Source organism: Tamandua tetradactyla, chromosome 3 (assembly GCF_023851605.1).
Source record: "Tamandua tetradactyla isolate mTamTet1 chromosome 3, mTamTet1.pri, whole genome shotgun sequence".
In the NCBI taxonomy this organism is placed as follows: Eukaryota; Metazoa; Chordata; class Mammalia; order Pilosa; family Myrmecophagidae; genus Tamandua; species Tamandua tetradactyla.
In genome coordinates, this window is record NC_135329.1 from 19,695,663 (window position 1) to 19,712,106 (window position 16,444).

General features: G+C 37.2%; 1 protein-coding gene across 7 annotated transcripts in view; it reads left to right on the top strand.

The window, feature by feature from the left end:
- The window catches only part of PSD3 (pleckstrin and Sec7 domain containing 3), a 661,802-nt gene that overhangs the window by 336,873 nt on the left and 308,485 nt on the right, over nucleotides 1-16,444 (top strand). Inside the window, exon 1 of one of the 7 annotated variants that reach the window (XM_077152672.1) lies at nucleotides 11,278-11,427. The exons of the other annotated variants lie outside the window; for them this stretch is intronic. Within the exon in view, the coding sequence (XP_077008787.1) occupies nucleotides 11,397-11,427 (31 nt within the window). The 5' untranslated portion in view covers nucleotides 11,278-11,396. Of the gene's footprint in view, nucleotides 1-11,277; nucleotides 11,428-16,444 lie in introns of those variants that run through there. 7 annotated transcript variants of the gene reach the window in all.

Here is a 16,444-nt window from a genome sequence, read left to right on the forward strand (position 1 = left end):
ATAGTAAAAAATGATAGGAAGTAATTTCCTTTTGTTTAATGTAATTAATTTCTACAAATATTTATTGGGTATTTGCTATGTATCCTGTACTGCTAATCACTGTTTATAAGGAGCTAATAAACTTGCAAGCAAGAGAACATTCATATTAGAAGCCATTATATAGATGATCATATGTAATTAAATGCCAAATGAATGGTGCAAATCTCATAAGCAGAGGACAAATTCCATGCTAAAGATTCTGCACAGAGACAGCCACATGCTCTTAAAAGGAGACAGACTAAATGAGATCAGAAGCAGCCTGAGAAATCAGGTTTATGCGATTATCATGTTGTGTACAGCAGAGAAGAGAAAAGAGCAGGGTGAGGAGTCATCAGAGTCTTCTCAGCGTGCTGTTCATTTGAGCTGTGTGTCGAAGGATAGGTAGTATTTGAATAGCTAAAAAGAATGAACAGAATATTTTGTTCTCCGAGAAGCTGAGCTAAGTATAGGATGCTGTGGAGGCCAGTAAAATATTGACTAAGGTGGATAGGCGAACTAAGGTATCATCATGGAAAGCCTTGAAATTGCAATTTGAAGTGCACATCCTCAAGAAGCCTTATTTAATCTCTCATTTTGGTGGCTACCCTTCTCTTTGGCGGCCCTCACTGCACCTTAGAGTCTGCTTGTTTTATTGAACCAGTCTTGGTAAAGGCACTGATTCACTTACAGATTTCTTTCACTTACTGAGACCAAGATTGCACCTGGTTATCTTGATTGAAATTTGAATAATTTTTTTATTTCTCCAGGCCTCAATTAGCTTACTATTTTCAGGAGTGGTTACTTCTATAGACAGTTGATGCATTCATTTCCTGTCACTACTGTAACAAATTACTGCATTGCTACGTTGTGGTTTAAACCAACGTAAATTTTTTATCTTACGGTTCTGGAGGTCAGAAGTCTGAATCAGCTTCACTTGGCTAAAATCAGGGTGTCTGCTGGGCTGTGTGCTTCCTGGAGGCTTTAGGGGAGAGTCTGTTCTTCCTTTTTCCAGCTTTGAGAGGCCACCGACATGCTTTGGCTCATGGCCCCCTTCCAGCAGTGGCATATCTCTGACCTCTGCTTCTGTGGTCACATCTTCTGTCTCTGACCCTCCTGAATCCCTTCTTGTGATTACATTTAGGGCTTCCTGGGATAATCCAGCATAATCTCTCCATCTCGAGATGTTTAAGTTTGTCACCTCTGCAAAGTCTTTTTTCCATATAAAGTAACATTCACAGATTCCGAGGATCTTTGGGGTGGGGTTCGGGAACATTATTCAGTCTACCAGAATATTTAACCATTTCATGTTGAATACTTGGAATTTAGGTTTCAAATGGAAAGATATATAAAAAAATTAATCCTATTTACTAATATATTTAACAAATCTGCTTTATTTAAAAAAAGATTAAATGAAAGGAAATTAATAATTCAGCAACTATGTATCATTAATCCTGCATATTTATCATTTGTCTGCGGTTGCATTCTGGAGTCTGTTACTCTGCTGGTCCTTATTTTAAGAGCTCACCGAATTCATTATTTGTTTTTAATCTTTGAATTTGCGTGTCTAAAGAGAGATTTTACAATTAGTTGCTGTTCAAGTTTGCTAGCTGCTGGAATGCAATATTCCAGAATTGGAACAGCTTTTAAAAAGGAGAGTTTAATAAATTGTAGCTTACAGTTCTAAGGCCATGGAAATGTCCAAATTAAAACGAGTCTATAGAAAAGTCCAATCTAAGGCATCTGGGCAAAGATACCTTGATTCAAGAAGGCTGATGACGTTTAGGGTTTCTCTCTCAACTGGAAAGGCACACGGTGAACGTGGCAGCATCTGCTAGCTTTGTCTCCAGGCTTCTTGTTTCATGAAGCTCTCCCAGGGGCATTCTCCTTCTTCATCTCCAAAGGTCTCTGGTTGCATGGCTCTGGCTCTTGTCATCTCATGACTCTGCTCTGTTGCTCTCCCATCATTCTCAAGCTTTCTCCAAAATGCCTCCTATTTAAAGGATTCCAGTAAACTAATCAAGACCCACTGGAATGGGTGGAGTCACATCTCCCTCTAATGAAAGGTTAATAGGTGAGTCACATCTCTGTGGAAATACACTAATCGAGCTTCCAACCTACATTATTGACTAGGGATTAAAAGATATTTACACAGATTGTGCGTAAAGTTCTGAGGGACTCATGGACCCACTAAAGTTAAGAAACTCTACCTCAGAGGATTTCATATTACGCACTCACAGCTGTCATATGAGAAATTTTCACTTTAATTCAAGCCATTCAAAGAAATTTTGAGGTACTGAAAGGATCTAACAGTAAATTTTTTTTTTTTAAATTCAGAGAACAAAATTTTTGCATCCAAATAAGAAGGTGTCATACATCTTAAATAGTGGAAAAGAGTAAATGTGGTGTTAAGAGCAAATAAGGGGTGGAAAAGGGGAGACAGAATATCACCAGTAACTTGAAGATTTGCATTTTATGGCTTATTGTACATGCCTGTAGAGAGAACATTAATGCCACGTGTGTAGGAGGCAGAGGCACAAGTTTTCTATGGACAGTCTATGCGTTCTTTTACTGCTAAGCCCAAATATCAGGCATGGTTGAGTCATATCCTAAAACAACAATCTAGCTAAGAAAAATCAGCATTGGCAGCTGTGCTGGTTTGAAAGGATTTATGTACCCTGGAAAAGCCATGTTTTAGTCCTAATCCATCTTGTGGAAACAACCATTTCTTGTAGTCCCTACTCAATAATGTAGAGTAGAAACTTGATTAGGTTATCTCCATGGAGATGTCACTCACCCAATTGTGAGTATTAACTTTTGAATAGAGGGTGATGTGACTCCACCCAGTCTGGGTGGATTTGATTAGTTTACTGGAATCCTTTAAAACAGGAAGCATTTTGGAGACAGTCCCTTTTTTTGAGAGCAACAAGAGAGTCACAGAGTTTACCAACCAGTGATCTTTGGAGATGAATAAGGAAAATGCCCCTGGGGGAGCTTCATGAAGCTAGTGGCCCGGAGAGGAAGCTAGTAGACCTACCTTACCATGTTCACCATGTGCCTTTCCAGTTGAGAGAAAAACCCTGAACTTCACTGGCCTTTCTTGAGTGAAGGTAACCTCTTGTTGGTGTCTTAATTTGGACATTTTTATAGACTTACTTTAATTTGGACATTCTCATGACCTTAGGACTGTAAACTTGCAACTCAGTAAATTCCCCTGTTTAAAAACCTTTCTGTTTCTGGTATAATCACATTCCAGCAGCTAGCAAACTAGAACAACATCTATTTTTTTATTGGGAAAAGCTCCATTATTTTCTTAAAGAGGTCCATGGTGGAGAAATTTAAGAGCCCTTCTCTAAGACCTGGGCAACAGAAAAATCAGTCTAAGGGTTATATTTTCCTAGTCCAATAGAATCTGTTGCATGACAAGAATTTTACTATAAAACGAGTTCTTCTAAGTAGTTCAGTTATTGAATGTGTATTGTCATAGTTGCTTTTGCAAGATTTATTACTTCATACTGGAAAAATCAAAGAGATTGACTTATACATATAGTTTCTTTTCCCATTAAAGTTATATTTAATAAACTGGAACCACTTGCTCTAATTTTCATAAGTATTGGGAATGGTGAAAGTTATATTTAGGTCCCTATATCAGTGGATTGCCTTGTAGAAGAAACCTCAGCATCACCATATTAGTAAAAAAATCTATGAATACCTTTTTACTTCAGAACACTGTGGTAGGTTTTTAGGATATAGAGAAATGTGAGATAAAAAATAAGTAGAGAAGACAGTATGGAATCATGAAAATATAAGGACCCAAAGATAACTACAGGCAGTATGTTTCAAGAGTAAAATGGAAGGTGAGGTCACTGTGAGTTGGTTCAGGCATGGAAGGCTTCGGTGAAAGTGTTGCTTGAGCTGGGTCATGAGAGATGAGTAAGACTTAGTTGAAGACCTATGAGCCAAGGTCCAGAGGGTATCATGTAACTAGGGAGACCCTGCGTTGACCAATAGTAAGCCAGCTTTGGAGAGTGACTAAGAGCAAGGTTCCATTCATGGCTATAAGCTACTTTACTTTGCTATGCCTCTATTTTCATATTTGTAAAATTAGTACTTTTCTCTTAGTGTTTTAAGTTTTATGTGGCATGTGATATCTTTAATGAGGAAAATGCAATAGTGCCATTAAGGTAGCAGTAAGGGAGTATGGTGGAGAGTTAGCGGCCAGATTGCTAAGCTCTGCGAGCCTTTCCACGTACAAAACCTCCATTACTCTTTCCTGTGGGGTCAGGATGCAGTCCCCTCTCAGCATCGATATGTGACAGAACTCGCTGAGTATTGCCAACCAGGGAAGCTAAACTGAGCTTTGGTGTCTAGAGTTTTTATTGGGACTTCATAACTTAGGAATGATTATTCGATTGCCCACATGATTGAACTCAATCTCTAGGTCACTGGATACCATGTGACCTAAGGCCCTTATGATAAATCACAGCCTTATACTGTCCAGTGACCAAAGCCCCCAGGCAGCAAAAGCACTCCCATTGGGCTGGGCATTCCAGAAGCCTAGAGGCAACTTCCCAGTTACCTAAACTTACATAAACAGACTTCTCTTTAGGTAAAGCTAATTCCTCACTGCCCAGCAAGGGAACCTTAATTATATCTTCATTGTATACGATGTTTGCAGCATACAAACTTTTTATAATGTGTACTTCCCAACATGCTTACTAGGATACCTTTATGTATACACCTTATAAGTCAGTTTTCACTCTAGTGTAAATTGGTTATTTTCTTCCTCAACAGTGTTTCAGCATGTAAGGTTCCATTATAACTATCATTACTACTAGCTCTTGGCATCTCATACCTCTTCCTGTCTGTTCATTTGAATTCATTTCCCTGTTGTATCTTCCTGGAATTCTGCTTATGTGTCTTCCTTAAAAGTAGCATTTACTTTTTAAACTATAAAACTCAAACTTTTGTAATCCTTAAGTGAAAATTCTACAAAGGTATATAAGAAATGATGGAAGTTGGTATTGATGTTTTTTAAGATCTAAGAGCCAAACTTAAAAAATAAATGAACCTGAGATAGAAGAACTGGGTTCTTATTTATGAGATTTGCTCAATGAAAGACAGTTGTTTCAAATGAAGGAATTATTGTTACCAATTTTGATAATCTTCTTGTTTTTTACATGGTTTGGTTAGTAATAAAAAAGCTAATAATAAAATATAAGATTGTATGGTGATTAAAAAATTGCATTATAAAATCAGAGTCTTCATATGTGAAAAAGTCATAATTCTAAGAGTTGATACTAAATTGGATAGTAACATTTGGCTCATGTGGTAGTTAGGTTCACGTGTCAATTTGGCCAGGTGAAGATGCCTAGTTCTGTTTCTGTGGACATGAGCCAATGGCATGTGAGGCTCATCTGTTGCTGATTACATCTGCAGTGGCTAGGAGGTGTGCCTGCTGCAGTGAATGATGTTTGATTTAATTGGCTGGTGCTTAAATGAGAGAGCTCAACGTAGCACAGCCCAAGCAGCTCAGCATATCTCATCTCTGCACTCACAGCTCAGCCCAGGCCTTGGGAGATGCAGAAAGGAATCACCCTGGGGAATGTTGTTGGAACCCAGAGGCCTGGAGAGAAGGCCAGCAGAGATCACCCTGTGCCTTCCCGTGTAAGAAAGAACCTCAGTTGAAAGTTAGCTTCCTTTCCTCTGAAGAACCATACATCTGTAGCTAAATAAATCCCCCTTTATTAAAAGCCAATCGATCTCTGGTGTGTTGCATTCTGGCAGCTTTGGCAAACTAAAACAGCTGTCCTCTCTGTTCGTATTCATTGTTTGAACTTTTAAACAATAACACATTATATCAAATAGCTTATTACAGTCTGACATTCTCAAACTAAATGACAAAGTGCTATTGACATTAAAGTCTGGAAATATGTTACTGATTTGAAATTTTGTTTCTAATGAAAATAATTTTCCATTTTTCTTTGAATTTTGGCATTCAGATATTTTAGCAAATTTCATACTCTGTTCATTAAAAAACTTTGATTACAGTTGGCAAATATACTTTTATTTGCAAAATAGTTCTTTAAATTTTGATGAAAAAGTAAATTTTATAAATAGAGCCTTCTGCCTTTTTTTTTTTTTCATGGTATACCTGTCAGTGACGTTTCCAGAAAAAAAATGATTATGTTTCACAGAAGAGAAATAAACAGAATATGTGCTTGTGAATATTCTAATGATTCTCTCTTCTGCATATATTCTGGTTGGTATTATCTACTCTTCAAGGATGATGACAGCTTTATCAGATTACATTTCAGAAAAAAATATGCAAAAGCAATTGAGGACTTCAAGATGGCATTGCTAACAAAGTTAAAGATTCAAATAGTGTTTCAGTACTATTTTTAGAGATAGTGCCTGTGAGGAAGTAGAGAATATTAACAAATTTATTTTGGAGATTTTGCTTTTTGACATGGTAACTTTTAGGATATCAGAGGAAGTGTTAACCCTAATGTGAAATGCTAGCCATTTGGAAATGAGACATTGGTGTGGCAGTCAGGATATACTTCCATTTCCATTTCCTCGTGGTCGCTGGTAGGTACCATTAAGGGGACCATCTTAGTTAGATAGCTTTTATAATAGCAGGAAGTATACTGAGCATCTCATTAGCTTAGTAGCATCGAGATTGGAAATATGACTCTGTTTAAAGGTGGGAAGAAAGTGATATGGAGGAGGGCATTTCAGGTATTTCACATGAGCTGACCCATTTGACCCTTTTTTTTTAATAGGACAACATAGCTACTAAACATTGAGAAGCAGCATAGTTTGCTTTTCCTTGTTTCCCGTAGGAACATCTATTGCCTTTTACTTGGCATTAGAGAGGCTGCAGATGAGAGGATGTAACAGTAGAAAAATGATATGAAAAATAGCTTAGCCCTCAAGTTAGCCGTTGAAAACATAGGGAAATTGTAACCTTTATTGTGTGTCAGTTAGGACTGTGTAGAGCTGCATATGTTAGAAAACCTGAAATAAATAACTTGAACTAGGATGTTTATTTCTCTCTGGTATAAAAGAGACAGAATAGGAGGCCTGTAGGTATGAGGCTCTTTTTTTTTAAAAAAGTGCTTGTATTGCTAAGTCTTAACATAAAAACATTCTTTGCATACAAACGTTTCATACATTGTGTACCATCAGTGGCTCACAATATCATCACAAAGCTGTGTATTCATCACCATGATCATTTTTTTAGCACATTTGCATGATTCCAGAAAAAGAAATACAAAAAAAAAAAGAAAAAACACATACATACCATATCCCTTACCCCTCCCTCTCATTGATCACTAGTATCCCATCTACTCAATTTATTTTAACCTTAGTCCTCCCTATTTATTTATTTATTTATTTATTTATTTATTTATTTATTTATTTATTTTTTTAAAGGAAAGACAGAGAGAAGGAAGGAAGGATAGAAGGAAGGAAGGAAGGAAGAAAGGGAAACATCTTTAAACATTTTCTTGTTTTATTGTATTCTGTTTCTCCGTTTTTGTTACATGGGCTGGGGCCGGGAATCGAACCGAGGTCCTCCGGCATAGCAGGCAAGCACTTTGCCCGCTGAGCCACCGCGGCCCCCCCCCATTTATTTTTTATCCATATTTTTTTACTCATTTGTCCATACCCTAGATAAAAGGAGCATCAGACACAGGATTTCACAATCACAGTCACATTGTAAAAGCTATATCATTATATGATCATCTTCAAGAACCAAGGCTACTGGAACACAGCTTAGCAGTTTCAGGTACTTCCCTCTAGCTACTCCAATACACCATAAACTAAAAAGGGATATCTATATAATGTGTAATAATAACCTCCAGGATAACCTCTCAAGTCTGTTTGAAATCTCTCAGCCACTGACACTTTATTTTGTCTCATTTCTCCCTTCCCCCCTTTTGATCAAAAAGACTTTCTCAATCCCATGATGCTGGGTCCCAGCTCATTCCAGGATTTCTGTCCCATGTTGCCAGGGTGATTTATACCCCTGGGAGTCATGTCCCACGTAGTAAGGGAGGGGGGAAGGGGGTGTAGGGGTGTGGGGGATGGCAGTGAGTTCACTTGCTGTGTCATTTTAGAGAGAGATGCCACATCTGAGCAACAAAAGAGGTTCTCTGGGGGTGACTCTTAGGCCTAATTCTAAGTAGCTTAGCCTATCCTTTGCAGGAATAAATTTCATAGGGATGAACCCCAAGATCGAGGGCTCGACCTATCCACTGCTTGCAAGAATATCAGAAATTCTCCAATTGGGAAGTTGAATATTTCTTCCTTTCTCTCCAGTGCTTCAGTGCTCCAAGGGGACTTTGCAAGTACCCTCTATTATCTATAGATAATACCATCTGTTTTCAACACTCTGGAATATTGACATTCATTTGTTCTCCCTCGTGCAAAAACATTTTTTTATTTGTGCAGTTAATCACCTTCATTGTCTACTCTAGGCATTCTTAAATTATACCGTCTCAGTCTTTATCCTCTATCTTTCCTTCTGGTTTCATACGTGCCCCCAGCCCTTCTCTCTCTATCATACACTCAGCCTCATTCAGTGCTTATATTATTGTGCCACAATCAGGTAGTATTGTGCTATCCATTTCTGAATTTTTACAATCAGTCCTGTTGCACAAGCTGTATTAGTATGGGGCTCTTTTTGTTTTACCTCCTGAGCTGATGGTTTGCTCATGGTTCAAATGACAGTTTGTGTTCCAGCCACCTTTATTCCAGGCAGAAGTAAGGAAGAAGTCAGAGAGGGCAAAAGGGTGCATGTTTTTGTCTCTTTCCCTTGTAGGGAACTTTCCTGGAAGGCATACCCAATAACTTTAGCTTACGTGTCATTGGGAACTAGTGATTGATGGATTGGTTAATATTTGTATGAAGTCAGCAAAAGTTGTCCTTTGTGCTTTTCCAACCAGTTCTGGGCACAATAGCAGCTCTTCTTGGAAGATGAACTTAAAAAAAGAGGAGCTGGCAGTTTTAGTTAAAAATATGATATAATACTAAAAGTAATGGTGGTTACAGTAACAACAATGATTGTTACCCTTGAGCGTTTATTATATATGAGTTTCTATTCTAAGTGCTTTATACATTTATACTCATTAACTCATTTAGTACTCAGAAAAAGCCTATTATTATCCCTGTTTATCCAGATGAGGAAATAGAGGTCCAGCTTGGCTTCAAAACTTGTTCAAGATGACCTAATTGTATAGTGATGGAACCCAGATTGCAAGTCTAGATCTTGTGCTTTAACCACATTTTTTTTATTGTTCTACAATCAAAAAACTCTTAATCTCTGAGATAAAGAAATCAAAGCTGAAAGATTTTAATCATTAGTTCCTTGTCCACAAGCAGTCAGCACTAAAATGTGGCTCTTTGGTATTATTTAGAGTCTTTCGGTATGCTTTCTCTTGGTGTACTTGCTAGCCTTTATTCTCTTACATTTGGACCAGTCTTCTTGAGAGCTGGCTTATTTTAGTTTGCTATAGTTCTAAATCCTGAAAGTTATATATTTTCCTTTATAATTCTTTACTTTGTAAGGATGCCTCCAGGAGGCACTGTAATTTTTTTTTTATTAATTAAAGAAAAAAAAGAAATTAACACAACATTTAGAAATCATTCCAGTCTACATATGCAATCAGTAATTCTTAACATCATCACATAGATGCATGATCATCATTTCTTAGTACATTTGCATCGATTTAGGAAAAGAACTAGCAAAACAACAGAAAAAGATATAGAATGTTAATATAGAGAAAAAATAAAAATAATAATAATAAAAAAAGACACAAACAAACAAAAAAACTATAGCTCAGATGCAGCTTCATTCAGTGTTTTAACATAATTACATTACAGATGCAGCTTCATTCAGTGTTTTAACATAATTACTGTGCTGTCCATTTTTGAGTTTTGTATCTAGTCCTGGCACTGTAATTTAGTGGCTGGTATTAGGGATGCACTTTGGAGCCATACTGCTTGTGTTGGAATCCTGGTTGTGCCTGTTCTTAGCCATGTAATCTTGAGCAACTCATGGAGCTTCTCTTGTGTTTCAGTCATCTCATCTGTAGAATGGATTAATAATGGTACCTGTCCCACCAAGCTGAGAGAAAGACATGAGTTAATACACATAAAGACGCTTTGTTCAGTGCCTGGCACATAGTAAGCATTATGTAAATATTTTCTCTTCAGGTTATGTTATCATTTTTCAGAAATGTATGTCCCAAATTTAACATAACACATTTTTAGCACCTATTAGGCACTCAGTAAATTTATATGGAAAGAATGAAAATAACTATGAATTGCTTTGTATTGATGCCCTCTGCTTTTCAAATTGGTTGGAATATTAAGTTTATGGAAGATGAGTTATTTTAAATATGTGTATTAACCTCTGTTCCCATGTCTTAGGACCAATACTAAGACTATATTATGCCACTCATCTTGTGCTAATTTTTGACTCAGTTTTCTTATCTATAAAGCTAGTAGTTTTTGCATTTAGTGTTTTTATTGAGATTGTATTGAGAGGTATTTTAGAGATCCCAGGGACTATTAGGGATGTTAAAGTTTATGGCAGAGTATTTTAAAATGGATGCTAATGTCTTTAAATCTTTGCATGTCACATTTCCAAGTAATATCAATTACCCATTAAATATTAATCTAATCGCAGGAACTGTAATGTGATCATCAGTAAAATGACTTTTGATGGCAACATCATTTAGCAGTGAGATAAGGACTTGCAGAGCAGGATTTATATCATTCTAGAGCAGCTTCTCAACATTATGCTTGCATTTGCCTTTTCCGTGCAAATAATAAAAGAATTAAACCCCTTTGCATGTGTCATTCCTGCATCAGAGAAAATGCTGCATAATACTAACATGACATTCCTCCCTCTGATGTCACCGAGGATGGTACAATCCTCTTGGAACCTTTGCTGGGCTTTCCTGCTGCTGCACTAGGGAAATGGTTACATTAAAGCTAACTCCCGTCATCTCAATTATCTCCTTGAAAGTAGTTTTCACAAATATAGAAAAGCCCTACGGTGGCTGTTTTCGGTAAGCTACGAAGGTAGAGAGCGACAGAGGCAGAAAGAGGGAGAGCAAGCGAGAGAACAAGCTGCTTAGCCTTTGTGAGAGAGGGACTGAAGCGGCAGCTCCTCTCAGCTCGGGTTCCTAATGCTCAAAGTGCTTCCATTTACATCACCGTGTGCAGTGTAGGGCAAAAGGGGCTGCCAGGAAATTTGAAACTAATTTGCTTCCAGTTGACTAGAACAGCAGATTTTGAATTAGCTTGCTTCTTTTCTAGCTAAATTTTCTCAAGCGTTAAACTGATGAACTGGGCATTTTCTATGATCAATGGGTAACTGCTGGAGCTACAGTAATCTCTGTGAGTAACCTCTATTTGTAGGTCTATGCAGGCAAATATATTTTTATATATCTATCTCTTGTAAAATGCTGCTGTGAAATTATCTGTTGGTATTATTGACTGTTTTTGCTTTACTAGTCTTGTCTTTTGACCGTCCCGGTGGAGACTCCTGGACTAGACCAGATTTTGCTGAATCCTAACAGAACAGAACATACTGCATTTATTCAGGATGCCCCTGCCAACCATTCTTTAATTCCCCAGTCATCAGAAAGGTGCCACCGCCCTCTGAATGCCTTTACTGCGTACTTTAACCTGGGATGTTTTATTTTCACGACTGACATTGGCTTTTCCAAAATTTTTATTTTTAAATAGAAATCAGAATGTTATTCTTACCTGTAATCTTATTTCTTTTCATTGCTTTTTTATTCAGCCAGCTTTCTTGGGAACACAGAATTCTGTCACCCTACTTTTTGCTCCCTGTATGTGATGTATTATATAGAAAGGAAGAGGGAAAACAGGCTACCTCTGTAGTTTTAGAAAGACATAATATTGTGGTGCTGGATGGGAATAGGGGTGGAGTTTCTCTTAAAGAGCTCCAACTCCTTTACACCCACGCCCCTGAAGCAGGGTTGGAATAGCCTGGAAGAGACCAGGATGATCCACATGGGCAGCACCAAAAGGCTCTGTAAGCAGAGTAGTTGAGGCTGAGGTAGAGTCTCCATTGAAGTTGTAATAGGTATTCTAATTCCTCAGTTTGCACATGAGGGCATGTTTTTTTCTTGTCCATTGAAGTATCAATTTTGTAGCAATTCAGAATTTTTTCTCTCTCTCACCAGAGAGTAGACCTTAAACCTTCTGTAAATCCTGCATTTTTAGATCTACTTGAAATTGTTATGTCATGTCAGTTTGTAGACTGAATCGTTAGCAAGCCCACTGGTCACTTATTTAGCAAGAAACCACTGAATGCAAATGTGCATCAGCGGAGGCTTATTGAAAACTTGGAGGCTGAGTGATTGCTTTCTTACCGCTGTGCCTAGCATCTGTCTTGACAGAGAGCAGTTTATTGAAGTCCACTGCTGTTGTTGATCATCACTGCCAAAAACTCCAGCTGCTTGGTGTTCATAATTTTATTTTAAGAATTATAAAATATTTGGTAACAATTTCAGTTTCTTAAATACCAAGATAGTTCATAAAATATAAGAAACAATTTATATTAATACTACAAATACTGTGTTAACTTTAGCAGAAGAGAAGCTACTGTGAACAAGACTGGAGTTAGGGTTCAGTTTAAACTTTTTTGCTTTTAAAAAATAAAATGAAAGTCATAAAATCATAGACGGAAAGTTTAAAAAAGAATTTTTAAAAATGTGGACTTCTAGATAGAAAGAAATGGAAAATGGACAGGATGGATAAAATCAAAGGAGCAACTCTGGTAAGAAGAGATAACACCAGAAGGAGATGTACAATGTGAAAATAAAAAATAAAAAAGAAACAAAAATTATGAGAGATGGATGAGGGACACGTGAAAGTGGAGAAACTTGTTTGAAAAAAAAAGGAAAACAGCATTAAGCAAAAATAATGTTAATGATAAGCTCAGATGCAGCTCTTACAGTGTAGTATTTCTTCTCCACGACAGGGAATGCTGTTCTGCACAGTTGCAGAGACTTGGGTTTGGAATTAATGGGCTGTTCCTTATCTCACTCACTCTACCTCTGTACGCTGTCTGCCGTGACGCTTTTTAGCATGCTGCACTTCCTTGAAATTGCCTGGAATGGTAAACTGGTATCACTTCCCCATGGGTTAGAACTGGATGAGAAAAATGGGGTTCAGAATCATTAGGATGTGAAATTTAGTTCGAGGTAAGAATAGCTGTAATCATTAATCACTCAGGGAAAGAGTGCCTAATTAATGGAGCGGTCTCTATTCAGGTGCACACGTTAAAAGCTTGTGCAATGGTTGGCAGGCCTTTTCCTGCTTTTTCTTTTGTTGCAACATATATATATCTTAAAAATCCTTGCTTTTAGAGTTGTGACCATGTACAGATAATATCCAGCAGCCTAGACTACATGTTAATCTTTTCCACAGTGTAACTTTTATTAGGGTGAAGAGTGGTTTCCCAAATATAATGTACTTAGATTACTCATTTAGTAAATTTCATTATTCATGCTTGTTTTCTGTTATTTTTTTATTATATTGAATATATTTTCTGTTGCTTAGTAAAAATAGATCAGATTATCCTCCTGTGTTTTCTAAAATACATTATTTTCTTTATGATGATCTGTGCCTTGCATCACTGTGTTTTTGGAAAGTTTATATATTATTGCACATAAAAACACTGATCATTATTACTCATAGTTAAGGACCATAGTCAGTTATTGGTCAAATGCATTTGGGATTTTTAGCTGTACGTGGCTTGTTTTTTACGTTTGCTTTGTAAATTGTCTTCCAGTTTTTTGATTTATAAAATTTCAGAATAAAGGGGATAAAACGGTCACCCTTTCCTCCTATATCTGAGATGATTTCCTTCCTTAAAAGTCAAGGGAAGTGTGTCTTTAAGCTTTTTTTCTGTAAATTTTCCAGTGTTAAAATAATGTAAGAATTTAAAGGTTTCCTTTCATACTAATTAGTAATAGAAATTTTAAGGTGTTTGCTAACTGGTATTAATTGAGTGACAGGAAGTTACTGAATTTATGGATAACCCACATGGAAAGGAAAGGAAACAAATTTTTAGTGGCTAGGTTAGCTGTGATTTATTTGATTTGGGAGAATTGAAAACTTTGATGAACTGTACTCCAAGAAAATATATTATAGACCTTTATTACACTCTTAGTAGTGCTTCTTTAGAGTGAAGTTGCCCATGTATTTTTATCTTACAGTAATATATCTAATGATATGAATAAATAGCAGTAGTCTGAGAAAATATCTTACTTTTTAAAAATTGAGAGACTTTCTATTAGCTCTTTTCCTTTAAGATCTGATATAATTGTGCTTGTGTTTAAGGAGGCTTCTTCCTTTAGTTTGTATTTTGAAGGTCCAAATACTGTTGGTTATAGGATATTCTTCATTCATTCATAGATTCAAATAATATTTCCTTTTTGGTAGGTATTGTCCTAGGCTCTGGAAATATAATGGTAAAGAAAAGAGAATTCTTGCCTTTTAGAGTTTATATTTTAGAGGCAACAAAACAAAATAAGAATCCCCCCCCCCCCCCCCCCCCCCCCCAAAAAAAACCCTTTTCAAAACAAGTGGGCCCAGGTTCTAGGGAGTGTGTAGCATTCTGGGATTCTAGGAATCCATAAGGCTGGGAATTCTCCAGGCATAGATGTGGTAGTCGTGTTCTCCTGGAAAGTCATGTGCTGCTGCTGTTCAGGATCCCTCATGAGAAAGCCTTTTATTTGCTTCTAATTCCTGTTTCCACTGACCAAGTCTGCATTTAACTTGCCGAATAATTCTTGTTTTTTTTGCACCATTTTCTTTTAAAGGGTCTGTTGGCCAGAGTGGAACAAAACAGTTTCACTTACTGGTCCTCAAACCGTACCATTCCTGGAAGGGCCTCCATCTTTCACAGCTCACCTTAGGAAGCAGACTCATTGCCCCCATGATTTGAAGAAAAATAGAGCTCAAGCAAGTTCTTCTCCTTCTCCCCCCCCTTCCCTTTATGCACCTCACACTACATTTTCATTCCTTTAAGAGAAAAAAGTAAGTCCAATAAAGCTATCAACTCTTGTTAATTCAGATTCTACTAGTGTATGGTTTATATTTAGGTAAGTGCTAAAATTCTTTTTCTATAATTAACAGATCTCTTTGTCACAGATATGAGACCAAATTTGGGTAGGATTAATTCAGTATGATTTTCTAGGGGAGAAATGTTTTGATTTGGATTTTTAAAATAAGAAACAGATACGGGCTTGAAAGAAAGTCAAAGGGAAATCTTCAGTAAGTGAGGTCTAAGAGTTCACCAGCAGTTGCATGGGGCCAGAGCAGTGGCTTTGGTGGACACGTCTTGAAGTCAGAGAGGAATGGGAGCAAAGGTGGTGATTGGTGAGGATCCTGCCTGCCGTGGAATGTCATGGGAGATGCAGCCACCCCTCCACCTTCTTCCCATCCATTCTGCCTTTGTTCAAGCCTCTGTCAACAATCGCCTACGCCGCTGTTGTTACCCCTGAGTCTGTTTATGTCTGTGTCCTCTTCTTTATGCATCCTTCACGTGACACCAGGGTCACATTCTTTCATGCAGACCTTTCATCTGTGGCAACATTCAGTAGTAGGGGATCAGTACATTTCCATGTATTGAAATGAGTGAATGAATTGTTTGTTGAATGAATGAATTTTGGAATTGGTGACCCTTTTATGGAATTTGTCACTGGCTCTGTTTTAAAAGGGACAGAAAAAAGCCTTAAGGTAAAAGAAGAACTTGGTCTTTAAAAAAATATCATTCTAGTATGAGTGTCAATTTTTAAACAAAAGGAATAGATCAGAAATTCTAAGTAAAAGGTCAGGATTAATTATTTCAAAAATTTTGTTTTTAACTTTAAAGGCAATTTCAGATGGTGAAAAGAAATGCAAATAGCAAAAATAAACTGCTCTTACAGCCAAGGGGCCTTATTTGAAAGGGAAGACCTGCTGTTATCTGAATTCTGGGATACGCGTACTGACCAAGAGCCATAGGATATTTCATTAAGGCTGCTTCTACCCAGAACTTCAGCTGGGAGACTTTGTTCATTCTTTAATTATGTTTGTCAACATTACCACTATTGGAAAATGAGTTTTCCCCAGGAATCTGGCCCTGGCTTTTACTTCTGATACATTTCATTACACTTCATTTATTTTATGGTGGTCAAGTCCTCTAGCCCCTCAGGACCTTCATTTCTATACCAGTCCTTAATTAGTTAAAAATAAATCAAACTTATAACAATAGTACTTATTTAGAACAGTAAACATAAGACAGCAGAATTTATTAGAATAGTCAAGAAAGCTATTTCTCATGCAAGGATTTGCTTTAGTCCTTTTCCCTTTTGTCTGATCCCACTCTTTTTGA